At 34.8% G+C, this 14,500-nt stretch overlaps 1 protein-coding gene across 2 annotated transcripts in view; it reads left to right on the forward strand.

Moving 5' to 3' along the window:
* The window catches only part of FRRS1 (ferric chelate reductase 1), a 113,718-nt gene that overhangs the window by 77,384 nt on the left and 21,834 nt on the right, over positions 1 to 14,500 (forward strand). For both annotated transcript variants that reach the window (XR_009700375.1, XM_061183816.1), the window contains exons 8-10: positions 5,226 to 5,324; positions 6,495 to 6,642; positions 14,169 to 14,282. Coding sequence is in view for 1 of the 2 variants with exons in the window: in XM_061183816.1 (XP_061039799.1) it covers positions 5,226 to 5,324; positions 6,495 to 6,642; positions 14,169 to 14,282 (361 nt within the window). In the remaining variant the exon portion in view is untranslated. The remainder of the gene's footprint in view (positions 1 to 5,225; positions 5,325 to 6,494; positions 6,643 to 14,168; positions 14,283 to 14,500) is intronic.

The following is a 14,500-nucleotide window of genomic DNA, read 5'->3' on the forward strand; positions in this document are numbered from 1 at the left end:
TTAAAAGATTCTGTAGGTGGCAGCCTTGTGCTGTGGTGTGGAAGAGCAGAGTTCTGCATTAGCATTCTGATTTCCCAGGGAAAGGGAAGAAGTGTATAAAGGCCAGGACATGTGTCAGTCCTGTTCCAGCAGAGCTGGCTGTAGAGGGGGATGGCTACAAATGGAGAAGGCTTTTTACTTCCACATTAACAAATGCAAGGCGTCTTTTCTTGAGAGTTTTCTTCCTGTCAGGTTTTAAACTTAACATCACTTTTTAAGGAAATCATTATTTCAAAAAAAGAGAAAAGGAACTCTGAGAATCTGTGATAGAAGAACAAATATTTTCCTTCAAAGTGCACTCTAATCACGGTGGTCCCTGTTACGCTGGCTGCAAATATTGCAGGAAGCCAGGTGTAACTTTTTTAGGGGGATGTCATTGCAATATACGATATGACCTGTATATTTTACTATATAGTTCCAGAATGCACTCATTATCTTTTTTCATTCAACAAAGGGTATACCTTAAACCTATGAGATAGAAGACATGTCACCGGCTTCTAAAAGGAACATATAAATTATGACTCTTTCCTTTTTAAAGTTGCTTTTATGGGAAATTTTATACTTGTTCAAATGATGTTGCAATTGCTCAAAACATTTTGCCCATTTCCCTTTTGTAATTACCATTAGACCTACAGCATATCCTTTTGGGTATTCTCAATTCTGGCAAAAATGAACCTTATGCTTAAGGTACATAAGGGGGCTGGGTTAAAAATAAAATGTGACTGTAAAGCAATAAGGAAAGTTGGTGGCTTGTTGTTGTGTGAATGGAACTGGCTCTGAAGGAAACTCTGAAGATGAATCCAACAAGGGTTAACAATGGTAGCCTTGTTGGAATAAGTGTGTAGCTTCATTAAGGTGCATGTCTAAGGTAGGGTACACATTTAGATATGTGTTCTAGTCACTTCATTAAAAATATTCTAGTCACTTTGTAGCCAAACTTCATGCAAAAGTATACTAACACATTTCCTTTTCTGGTCACATAAAATCTGTCAGCCAGAGGAAAAGACAGTATTGTTGCAGTGAGTGTTATGATGAAGAGCCTACAAGTAGACCAGTTATTTCTAAGTTGTAGGCATAGATGACACAAAAACCGTTATCTCTAATTCAAGATTTATTTATCTTACTTAGAAATCTTATGTTTCTAGTATAGTACTCATCAACAATGTTTATAAAAAAGACTTAATTATGCAGGTGCAGTTGATTTAGAGAAATCCTACTTGATGATTAAAATCATCTGTATACCTGTTTGCCTAAATTGGGGGGAAAATAAATCATCGTCAAAAATATTTTTAAAGTGGTTGTTTCTATTTTTGATTATTTTAAAATTTTTTGGATATTTTTATGACCTGCTATTTCTTATCAGTATGTAATGTAAATTTAAATACTGAAGGTATCTGATGTTCTGAATACTGACTAGATAACCTAAATTATACCTTTTTCAATTTGGTTTATAAATTAATGATAGCAGTTGTTTTGGTATTAGACCTCATCGCTAAAATTGGTGAAAGTACAACTATCCATATTTTTGCTAACAGTGACTTGCTAATATCTGAATTTTAACTGAAATTCACAGTATACACCTCTTCCTCATCTCATATATTTTGCTATATGAGCTAGAGTATTCAAGTATATACACTATATTAGCTTCCATTCTCTGCCTTCTCCTGCCCAGTGTTGTCTTATTCTATACATAATTTCTCAATGCTCAGATTCCAGAACGTTCCCAGTCCTGACCTCTCTTGTGTGTGTCCAGATTGGAATTTCCAGCTGCTGGGTGGTCTCTTCCAGCTGAGTGCTCTGGACAACACAGACCATCATCTGTAAAACTGGATTTATTATCTACCCTCCTGCTGTCCTTTTGTGTTTCCCATTCTTGATGATCAACAACAATAGTAAAAAAGCAACTACTATTATCGATTTCTTGCTTCTTTTCAGATACTGTCTGGGGCAATTTATGGACTATCTCATTCATTGCTGCCACCATCTTCTCTGGTGTTCAAGGAAACTTCGTTTGTGATTTAGATTCTTCTTTTTTATTTACCTTTCAGGTGCTTCTTTCTCTCACCTACCCCAACTTTTTGTTTTGAAAAGGTTTAAACCTACATGAAAGTTAAGAGACTAGTACAATGAACACCAGTAAGCCCTTCACCTACATTTGTTGTTTTCTCTCTCTCTCTCCCTCTCTCTCTCTCTCTCTCTCTCTGTGTATGTGTGTGTATGTGTAGATTGACTTATTCACTGTATATTAACACACATTTTTTTCCCCTGAACTATTTGAAAATTAAGTTGCAGATATCATGACATTTTAAGTCTAGTTTGCAGCATGTGTTTCCTAAGAAGGATATTCTCCTACAATTATCTATAAGATCACTATCACAATATATAATATAATAATTTTATGCAATAGAGCCTATATTCAAATTTCCCCAATTATCCCAGTAAAGTCATATGTATATGTATATTTTTAAAATTTCTGATACAGACTAATCAGTTATCACTCAATGCATTTTATTGTTATATCTCTTTAATCTCCTTTACTTTAGAACGGTTACCCTACCTTTTTTCTTTTAGGCCAGTTGTTTTGTAGAATGTCCCACAATTTTTACAATAGACTCAGGTTAATGTGGTTTTTGACCACATTTGAGGTAATCTCAATCCTAGCCCCAAAAGCCTTTAGTAGTTAAGGTGAACCTTTAGTAGTTATAGGAAAATGTTTTTTTCTTTAGCATAGTTTCAAAACTCTTCAAAGTCCATTTCTGGCCTTACCCTGTATATGTTTTAGCTCACAAAACTACCTGTTTCCTAAAGTTTCCCTATATTTTTTATATTTCTGTATCTTTGGTCCTAGAAGTTCCTCAGTTTGAAAAACTTTTCCCTTAATCGCAGCTCTACCTTATCCACATATAGTTTTTATTCTCTAAGGCCTAGTTAATGCTATCTTTTCTGATAAGCCTTTTCAATCCTTTGGCGCTACCTAATTTGTCTTTCCATAGCACTGTGTTTAAATCTGTGTTTTATCATATTTCATGTACTATTTTAACTGTCTCCTCTATTAAAACATAGTCTTTGATTGTAAGAACTATGTTGTCATCTTTATTTCCTCCACATGATATTTTCTCATAGAGTGCATTCTAAATGCTGGAATGAGAGGAACAAACGAGGGTAAGAGGTTCTGTCCAATTCAGGGATTTGGTTGAAGCTCCTCATGTGTGTCCTTCCATGCTCCAAATTTGGGGTTTCTACAGCTGCCTGGAGCCTAAGGTTGTCGTAGCGCCTTCTCTTACCCTCATTGTAGAGTAGTGAGAATTGAGAGTTACCTCTTCTCCATCCCCGTCATCCTCTCCAGTATTTGGGAGGTCTGCCTTAATGACTCAGTTGACTTCTTATCATCAGTTTGCCTCAAAAATCAACCATTTTGTTATATTAAATTTTGTTTTAAATAACAAGAAAATTCCTATACCTCATTGATGATAAACATTCTAGAAAACACACATTGTTTGTTTAAATCAGAGATCAGCCAGCTTTTTCTGCAGAGGTCCAGATAGCAACCACTTCGGAATTTGTGGGCCATATGGTCTCTGTTGCAGCTACTCAGTTCTGATGTGATAGCGCTAAAGCAGCTGTAGATTATCCATAAGTTGGTGGCTGTATTCCAATAAAACTTTATTTATAAACACTGAAATTTGGATTTAATATATTTTTACTTGTCATGAAATATTATTCTTTTAATTGAAAAAAAACCATTTAGATGTGTAAGCACCATCCTCAGCCTGTGGCCTGTACCAAAACAGGCATCAGGCTGAAGTTGGTCTGTGAGCTGTAGTGTGTAGCAGTTTAAATTATGACGACTACAAGTTTCTTATCTTGAGTTGCACTAATTCTGATTTGAATATAAGATGTGTAACAGGGAATAATTTCCTTGCTAAGGTTATGTACTTGAGAGTTAAAACTGGAACTTTTAAAAATAAATTTAAAACGTGTTAGAATATCATATTGGTATTCATAGCAAAATTTAAATCATAACTGGTTAGTCTTGGATCTTGTTTAAGGAGTTTAGTGACTAAAGCACATAAAAGACCTTGTTAGATAGTTTATGAAGAGCAATTTAGAATAGATGAAAGAACCAAAACTATACACAAGAATTTAAAATCCAGATTATTCTTTTGTACTGTGACTTAAATGTGCTTTAAAGATGCAGTCTGCCCTCCGATAGTCACTTTAAATAAGATTTAATTTTTAGAGCTAAGGAATGTTGGGGATTAAAGGATAGATAAGAATTAGACTGACAAAGAATGCCCCCTTGAGCTCAGATATTGTGGTCTCAATATGCAATAGTAAATCTATTAAGTGTGTACAATATTAGCAGTATTTGATTATAGTATCTTACATCTTAAAAGTTACCCCCCAGAATCCAATATAATGCAGTGCACTTACAGTTATGAAAATTGTAGGACACATTTACTTACAAATAAATATCCAGAGCAATGTTTATGAAAAGTTCAGTGAAAAAGGTAACAAAACTTTATATTTTCCCATTTGGGGAGAAAAATAGGTTATAAATACAAATGGGTTTGGATGAATATATACAAAAGCATTAACAGTGGTGTTCAATTGGTGATGGGTTATGGGCATATAACCATGTTATATGTCTATTTTAATACACCGAAATTGTATTGCTTTTGCGTGATAACAATCATTTTTAATTAATTTATCAGACAGCCAATTCTTTAGAATTTGTGGTATCATTTTAAGATTGAGTCAGTAAATTATGTTTTAAAAACATCAAATACTATTTGATAACATTAGGGACTTTTTTTTTTTTTTTGGATGCTTTGGGTCCTCGTTGTGGCTCGGAGACTTCTCTCTCTAGTTGCAGCATGTGGGCTTCTCTCTAGTTATGGCATGAGGGTTTTCTTTCTCTAGTTGTGGCGCGCGGGCTCCAGAGCACGTGGGCTCTGGCATGTGGGCTCTCTTGTTGAGGCGCACAAGTTCAGTAGTTGTGGCCCGCAGGCTTAGTTACCCTGTGGCATGTGAGATCTTAGTTCCCTGACGAGGGATTGAACCCGCATCCCCTGCATTGGAAGCTGGATTCTTTACCGCTGGACCACCAGGGAAGCCCCAGGGACTTTTTTTTTTAAAGAAACTAAATTCACTTGAACTTTTTCTCATTTGCAATTGTTTTTCAGGGTGATGATGATGCTTATGTGTGTATTCTTGAAGATCAGACTGTGCACATACAACCTTCCCATCTGACAGGGCGAAGTCACCCTGTAATGGACTCAAGGGTAGGTGTGAAAATTCTGAGAATCTCCATCTGGCCGGTCCACCTTCTGGCTATGTGGCTGACAGTGACATGGCTATGCTGCAAGATAGCTTCCAAACCTGCAGTTAGCAGCAGAGACCAAGCAGGGGCCTGGCAGCAGGGTTCCTCTCTTATTATAATCTGGGAGAAGCCTTTCTGCGTTTTATTTTTAACATATATATATGTAAATTATATATATTTAAGGTGTACAACATGATGTTTTGATATCCTTCTACATAGTGAAATGATTACTAGAGTCAAGCTAATAAATGTATCCATTGCCTCACATAGTTACTTTTTCTTTGTGATAAGAGCACCTGAAATCTACTCTCTTAGCAAATTTCCAGTATATAGTACAGTATTAACTACAGATACTGTACCCCTTTTCTATGCTTTAGAAAGCATAAGAAAAGTTTCTCTTTGAGGAAAAGATGAATTCTTGCTTGTGTTACTTGAATCCTTTTTTTAATGCATCTTACGAAAAATATTTTATGGTTTATTAAGAGGGTCAAAGCATCAGCCCCTTTTCAAAAACTTACAGACAGATTTTTAGAGGCTTATGTAAGTGACACAGAATTTCTTGATTGGTGAGAAAGAGGCGCACATATGGAAGGTACTGGTTCAGTGCCTTGGGAAATTGTCTTAAGTGCCCGTTGTTGGCACCTGTGCCAAAGATGGCCTATTTCTGGTAGAGAAGTGTCATTTTCACATGGCAACTGACAAGCAAATGAGCTCTGATGGAGCAGTAGCTATCATCTAATGACATGTTATGTTCTCTGCATAGCTTTCTCGTGGGGTTGGAACTTCTCCCCAGTTGCATGTTGCATTTTGGCCACTAGAGTATTACTTGCTAAGTGTTTCTTCAGTGTTGTTGATTGTATATTAGTGGCCAGTTGAAGTTAGTACATCTGCCAAAGTTTCTAGCCTAGGTAGTAAAAATACTATATTTGCCAAGTGGGATAAAGACAAATAAACTGGGAGAATATGTTTCTTGTACTCTTCAAAGAGGAAGTGGGAAAACAATGACACTGCAGACAAAACATGCACAGGGGAACTTAGGGAAAGGAAATTGAACAGGTCAGGATTTTGATCATATCTTATTTTTAGCAAATCTTTGGAAAGTGCTGAGAAGACCCATTGTACGTGTTTGCAGGATCCTCTTGAGGATATGGCTTGGAGGTTGGCGGATGGTGTTATGCAGTGTTCTTTCAGAAGAAACATTACCCTTCCTGGGGTTAAGAATAGATTTGATCTAAATGCAAGCTACTACATATTTCTAGCAGATGGTGCAGCTGATGATGGTAAGTATATTGATAAAAAACTACCTTTTTACGTTTTTTTTCGCTCACTTTATTCCTTTCCCTCCTTATTTGGAGAGACTATGGTAATTGCTCTTTTTTAAGATATACATTTGTGGGTAAAGAGTTATTAAACCGTTTTCCATTTTTGCCTGACAATTTGACTTTGGTTGACCTCCTAGCTTTGTTCCCCTGGAAACTAGGTAAAGGTAGTGTTGATTGGGTTGTAAGGCAACCTGCTTATGATAAAAGTGATTTCTGGCTGGTAGACTGCATTTGGACCAGGAGTAACTGTAAATACCTAGTAAGAAGGCATGTCTTTGGGCTTCCCTGAGTGCAGTGACATTGGCAGATCCTTTGCAGGGATACTAGAAGCAGGACTTTGGGGTTATTGCAGGAGATATTGGCTCCTGTGGATGCCCTATCCAATATGAATTTCATCGCCTTGGACCTGAGCTTTCTCCAGGGAGGTGGAGAGGGGTAAAGAGAATAGCTCCTGGACAGCTGAGTAAGCTTCCACAGGACCTCCCTTTGAAAAAGAATGCCTCATGGTGCCCTGCAGGTGTGCTGTGTTTCCTGTCCCACATCCTTCTCAGTCAGTCTGATGCCAAGTGTAGCCTAAGGGAGTTTTATGAGTTTGAATGTTTAGTTTACACTTAAGACTGCCCTGGTAGGTACTGCAACACATATTAATAAGAATAATTAGATTTTGTTTAAGGTCTTGGCTAATGATATTCTGAAGAACTGCAGGAAATGCCAAGGTAGTGTAATATTTAGTGACTCATCTCCCTGGAGATAATACTACCCCCAAACTTTGAGCATATGGCCTACTTTGAAAATGGTGAAAAGCTGAGCATATAGAATGGAAGGATGGGGGTGAGGTAAAGGAGGAGGAGGAACAGAAATGTGGTACAGGCAGAATTGTGAAAAGCCTTGCGTATTCTATCATGTGGTTTATTTTTAATTGAAGTATAGTTGATTTATAATGTTGTGTTAGTTTCTGGTGTATAGCAAAGTGATTCAGATATAGATATAGATATATATACTTTTTCAGATTCTTTTCCATTATAGTTTGTTACAAGATATTGAATATAGTTCCCTGTGCTATGCTGTAGGACCTTGTTGTTTATCTATTTTATATATAGTAGTTTATATTCTATCATATGGTTTAGATTTTATACTATAAGTAAAGTAGGGATTCAAAAGGTTTTAAAGCAGGACAAAATATCAACTCAGTGTTAGGAAAATTTAGGAATATTTGCAGCTTTAGTTGTGGATGATATGTTTGGTTATCTTAGTCAAATCATGTATTCTTACTTGCACCAGCAACAGCAAATGTAGCTGGAAATAATTTCCTGGTTAAATGATAATAATGAACAAATATATTGAGGTACTAATATACTTAGTACTTAGTATAATAAGTACTAATTACTAATATACTAAGTACTAATATACTTAGTACTTAATGAGTGCCAGTTGCTGGCTCAGCGCTATCATTAAGGTTTTCATTTTTATCTTCATAGAAACCTACATAAGATATGTACTATTATTAACCTTATTTTATCTGGCAGGAAACAGGCTTAGAGAGGTTAAGTCATTTGCCCAGATAAGTAAATGGTAGAGTTGGAATTTGAACCTTAACTCTTTGACCTCAGAGCCCACGTGTTTCACTTTCTAACATGGGAAATGTAGGAAATGAATTTTTAAGGAGAAGAAGGTCAAATATTTGCATTTTTAAACAAATATTACTAAAGCGCAGGTTATTGTCTTATTGTTATTATTGCAGCTATCACTTATTGTACATTACATATATCTCATTTATTTCTCACAGAGGCTTTGTAAATAGATATTATGTTGCCCATTGTAGAGATAAGAGAACTGGAGCCTAGAGCGGTGAAGTAACTTGTTCAAAATCAAACAGGTAGCAGAGTCAGGAATTAAACCCAACTCTGTTGCAGTTATAAGAGTTGTGTCCTTTTCATCATATCAAACTGCTTCCTTTTGTGCGCAGCATTTTCTAGGTGCTCCATAAATGATTACTGACTTGAATGGATGACTTAAATTGCTAGGAGATTTTAACAGTTTGCATCTGTACTTTAAAAAAGTTTATACTTAAAAAGTTTATACTTTAAAAGAAAAGCAGTGTCATTTAAATGGGTGAATTCTGTTGTACAATAAATTATATGTGTTTTGGGGTGTATGGTGATGCCAAAAATTTCTTCTTAGGCCAGCATTGTAGAACTTGGAATGCATTTTCTGATAGAAACAATATTTTCTGTAATAGTTCTAATATTTTCCTGGAAAAACCTAGTCCGTGGACGATTCACGTGCAGAATAGAGCACTGTTTTATCTCCCTTTCCTGCTGGTGTTGCTGTGCTCGTGGCATGGTAGGGAGAATCTCTACCTTGTCTTTTGTGGTGTTTGCCAAAGCATGGGGTTCAAATAATCTGCTTCAGAACCACCTGGAATGACTGCTCAAAAGGCAGGTTCCCGAGCTCCATCCCACACTCACTGAATCTCTGTTGTTTGTGCTTGGAATCTGCATTTTAACAAGCATTTCAGGCAATTGTTCTGTATACTGTGGTTCAATAACTTACTGCTCTAGGACAATGTTCTTCCAATGAAGGGGTACATATTGTAAGGTAGTCCAGGGGTACAGAAAACAATACTAGAACTTTTTTCTTAGATTTATTTTATCTCACTAAAAATTTCTAATTTAATAGTGTTCATAATGTGTTAAAACAATAGTACATAAATATGTTTATTAACATAAATATACATATGTCACAGACTCATTTTTGTTTTTTTTTAAATTTTTAAAAATGTATTTATTTTATTTTTTTTGTCAGCGTTGGGTCTTTGTTGCTGCACGTGGGCTTTCTCTAGTTGCGGTGAGTGGGGGCTACTTTCCTTGCGGTGCGCGGGCTTCTCATTGTCGTGGCTTCTCTTGCTGTGGAGCACGGGCTCTAGGCACTCGGGCTTCAGTAGTTGTGGCTCGCGGGCTCAGTAGTTGTGGCTCGTGGACTCTAGAGCACAGGCTCAGTAGCTGTGGTGCTCGGGCTTAGCTGCTCCGCTGCATGTGGGATCTTCCCGGACCAGGGATCGAACCTGTGTCCCCTGAGTTGGCAGGCAGATTCTTAACCACTGCGCCACGAGGGAAGACCCCAATTTTTTTTTTTTACCTAGTGAAGTGCAAAGCAACAAAACAAAACCTCAAAAAAACAAATCTAAACGTTACCGCTTCAGGGAATTCACTTTCTAATTCCCTTGTGTTGGGGAACAAAGTACAGTTACCACATAAATCAATTGTCGCTTCTGTTATCTAGTCATATGTATGTGGATAATTTATATGCTGTGCACTGCTTAAAAGCAGCGAGACTTTGTGAGGTTGAAACCATTTTTCAAAGCAATCATATAATCTCTGTAACCCATGCTAATGTAGAATGAGGTCGTCCTGGGCAAACCTGATGCTCAGGAGGCATTGTTTACTGGCAGACTGAAGGTCAGAGGGAACACCATGGTGAGTCAGATGCTTCAGATGATTCTTAAAGACTATGCCAAGCTCTGAAGGATGCTACATTATTAGTAAAAATAGAAAAATTAACTACTTTCTTCATCCAAATATGCAAAAGTGATTCAGCAAAAGTGATCAAAACTAAAATGCAGGGGAAATTGCTTAACATTTTCAGAATTCAGATAACTTTTCAAGTTTTCATTTTCTACTAATTTTTCATGTTATCCTTATTTTTGCTGTAAGCTAGCACATAATTATCTTTCTGTTCTTTTTCTAACTGCTGAGTTTTTTTTCACCCTTTCACAGGTAATTTTATTCTCTTCTCTGGATGTCAACAATGCTCATAGATTGGAATTTGAAACATTCAGAAAGCAGATACCTGAATATTGTCACATTTCTTTACATCACAATTTAATAACTATTAAACATTCATGTCTACTAAATGCAGCAAACAAAATAGTATAAATTTTTACCCGATTCCCTTGTAAACAAGGCTGGTGAAATCCATTGGTGACAAATGGAATTAATGCATTACACAAAGTCAGTGAGGAAAAAAACCTTCTCTGTGAGTAAATTATTCTGTTTATAAATAAACTCTGATTTTTTTTCAGCACACATTTACAGACCTGATCAATGAAAAGAAACAAGATACGTATTTTCCTTTAAAAAGAAAATGTTGAGAAATGGCCCACAATGGGAGAAGTCACCTAGGAAGAGGGGTCAGAAGCAAACTAAAGATAATTGAGAGTTGAAAGTACTGTCATATTTAGTAAAACCAATTTAAAACCTTTTTCTAACTGCTGTTTTGCCCCCAGAAAGCCGATTTTGTCCTATCATGAAATAAGCAGTCATGTGAAATGCTGAGTGTTTGAACTGAAAGATAGAACTCACTTGGGCGAATAAGTAATTCCCAATTTGGAAATCTACCAATTTAAATAATTAATGAAGTAGAGACCCTGTTATCACATGACCTGTTATTTTGACAATTTAGGAATAATACTGTAGAGCCGTGTACTACACATGAACCCAACGTTCCTTAGAGCATAACGCCTAAATTATAATGGAGCCATACAATGGAACTTCAAAATTATGATGGACTTCTGCTGTAATGAAGGTTAAGTTCATCTTAGCCCATGGCTCCACGGTAAATCAGAGTTTAAAAACACTTTTCTTCCAACTTGACTCTCAGGCTGTTAGGAATGTGGTCTGGTTTTTATCACTACCACTCTACTAATACAGTATTTTTAGATTCTTCAGTGCGTTTCTTGTCATTTTCAATAGTTTTTTTCATTCTTTTCTTTTTGACATTTTTGTAGCTTCTGATAGTTACTGTCTCTTTCTTCTTGACACAGGTCTCTAGGTGTTCACGATATAAAACTCTTCTCGTTTTCTGCTTTATCTCGGATCTTCTCTGTAATAACAAGCCATGATATAATAGTTCACCAAATGAATAACCTGGTGTCCAAACACCAGTTCTTGAATAGTCCATTTTATCGCTACTGTTTCAAAAGCCTTTTTATCATACACTAAAAATATGTCAGTAAATCAAATTGTCTACAGTTTATTCTTCCAGTGATCTGTTTGTTTATTACTGCACTGGTTGAAATTACTATAGCTTAATAATAGGTTGTGAATTTTGATAAAGCATGATACCCCTCCTAGCCTTCTTTTTCAGGAATTCAGGAATTCTTGCCTCTTCCTTGTGTATCGGTTCTTCTAGATAAAATTCAGAAGTGATTTATCAAATTTCATTAAAAATCCTATTGGAGTTATGATTGCAATTGAAATGAAATTTTGGATTAATTTGTGGAATAATCAACGTCCTTGAGTCTTCCTATCCAGGAATATATTGGGATATTCCATTTATTCAGATCCTGTGGTTTTCTTCATATCTTCCTGTAGGGCTTATTTATTTTTGTTACTTTGTTCCTACGTATTTTATAGATTTCTAATACAAACTATTGTGAATGGGATTATTTTTTCTTACATTTTCCAGATTTGTTGGTGTATAGGAAAGTTATTGATTTTTGAATGCTTATCTTGAATGTAGCCACCTAGTTTTCCAGTTGATGGTCTTGGATTTTCTAGATGAAACATCATATCTTGTGCAAATAATGATAGGCATAGTAGCCCTCATTTTCTTTCTTTCCTTGTCTCACTGCATTGCTTACTTCTACCAGAAAAATGTGGAATGGCAGTGGTGATATGGCAAGTATTCTTATCTTATCCCTGATTTCGATGGGAATGCTTCTGATATTCAGTGTTGTGTCGTATTTGTTGTATTTTTCTGGTGGATATATTTTATTGTGTTTAGGAAATATTCTGTTCCTAATGTTACAAAGAGTTCATGTCATGGATGTGTGAAGTTAATCATTACTTTTGTAGATTTCTGAATGGTGAACAATCCTCACTTTCCTGAGATGAAAGTCATGTCTTATTATTCTTATTATTGCATAATTGATTTAATTCACCAATATTTTATTTAAGCTTTTTACATCTATATTCATAAATGATTTTGGTGTGTGGTCATAGGATTCTGTGCGTTTGTGTGCGTGTGCATGTCGGCCTCATTTTGGTTTCAGTGTTATGATAATCTCATAGAAAGAACTCAAGAAGAGTTTAAATAAATACGAATTTTTAAAGTTAAAAAAATTTTTAAATGGTATGATAGAACTCAACCACATAACAGCCTGAGACTTTAGAAATGGAAATATTTGACTAATAAAATAAATTTTTATTGCTATTATTCTCCAGAGTTACTACTACTTTGATCAATTTTTGTAATTCTAGATTTCCTCAGAAATTCATCCATTTTACTTAGATTTTGAAATATTTTTGGCTGACTTAAAGTTGTATATAGCATTTTTACATAATTTTAAAGAATATGTTCTATATCAGCAGCTATGTCACTGTTTTCATTTCTAATATTGTTTGTGATATTTCTTTTTTATCTTGTGGTCAGATTGTCAAAAACTTAATAGATTTTATTGGCCTTTTACAGAATTGATTTTTCTCATTTTTAGACTTACTAGTTTGTTAATTTCTACCTTTATTTTTAATCAATCCTCCTTTCTGGTTTCCTGTGTTATATTTTGTTTTAAACACATCTTGAATTAAATGATTATTTCAATACTTTAAAGTCTTTTTATATTTTTTTAAGGAAATGCTTTTAAGATGATTAAAAACTTCTTTTGAATAGTACCTTAATTACATCACATGTGTTTTGATATGAAGTGCCTTCATTGTTATTCGTTTTAAGAAGACTTGTGATTTTAGTTTTGATTTCCTATTTAACCCAAGGGTTATTTAGAAGAGGAGATTTTTAAATATCTAGCTGGACCATTTTTTCCTAGCTTTCTGTTGTTAATTTGTTTCATTTTAGATAGATAATATAACCTATATAAATGTTTCTTTTTGGAAATCATTGAGGTGTAGTCTGTGGTCTAATACTTATTTGTTTGAAACAAAGATTCGTATATATCTCATATCAAATTTCTTAATTATTTTTATTCTTTTTGATGCTTGCATTGTATTCTAAAAATAATGTATTTTCCATAATTTATTTACTCAATCTCCTAATGATGCACATTTAGCTTGTTTAATTTTTTTTTACCCAGTGTAAAAAGAGTATCTATTAACATGCTTATAGATATACCTTTGGTTAAAAAGTAAATATTTCTGTAAGATAGATCCCCAGAATGAACACACACCCATACATACCCATATACACAGACTAATTGGAATAATTCTATACATGCACAGATTTAATTTTATACATAATGAATATTATTATATTATATATTAATACTACATATATTTATATTATATTAATACATGTGTATTAATATATCAATATATAATAGTATATATATATCATCTCTATTGAAATTTATTTATTTTTTATTACCTTAAGAAATTTTGTTTCCATGCCATGCCATTGTCTCTCCATTCCTTCTCTCCTGAGAAAGTAATTCGTCTTCTTCTTCTTCTTTTTTTTTTGTTTTTAAATTTCAGGTCGGATTCATAAGCATTCTCAGCAACCTTTGATTACATATGAAAAATACAATGTGACAGGCTATCCAGAGAACATAGGAGGATCCCATTCTTTACTCCTTCTGAAGGTTCATGGTAAGTTATGTGTGTAATATTATTACTACTTTGTGGAATATACTTAACTTTGTGGAATAAATTTAGTGCTGGCTAGATTGAGAATGGTAGCAGGCATAATTTAGCAAACATTCATAAATCAATAACATTTGCAGGTAGCATAAACAATAACATTTGCAGGTAGCATTATCTATTTTAATGTTTGCTAATTTTTATTAAAAATGGAGAGTAGGGATAAT

The sequence above is a fragment of the Eubalaena glacialis genome, chromosome 3 (assembly GCF_028564815.1).
Source record: "Eubalaena glacialis isolate mEubGla1 chromosome 3, mEubGla1.1.hap2.+ XY, whole genome shotgun sequence".
NCBI lineage: Eukaryota > Metazoa > Chordata > Mammalia > Artiodactyla > Balaenidae > Eubalaena > Eubalaena glacialis.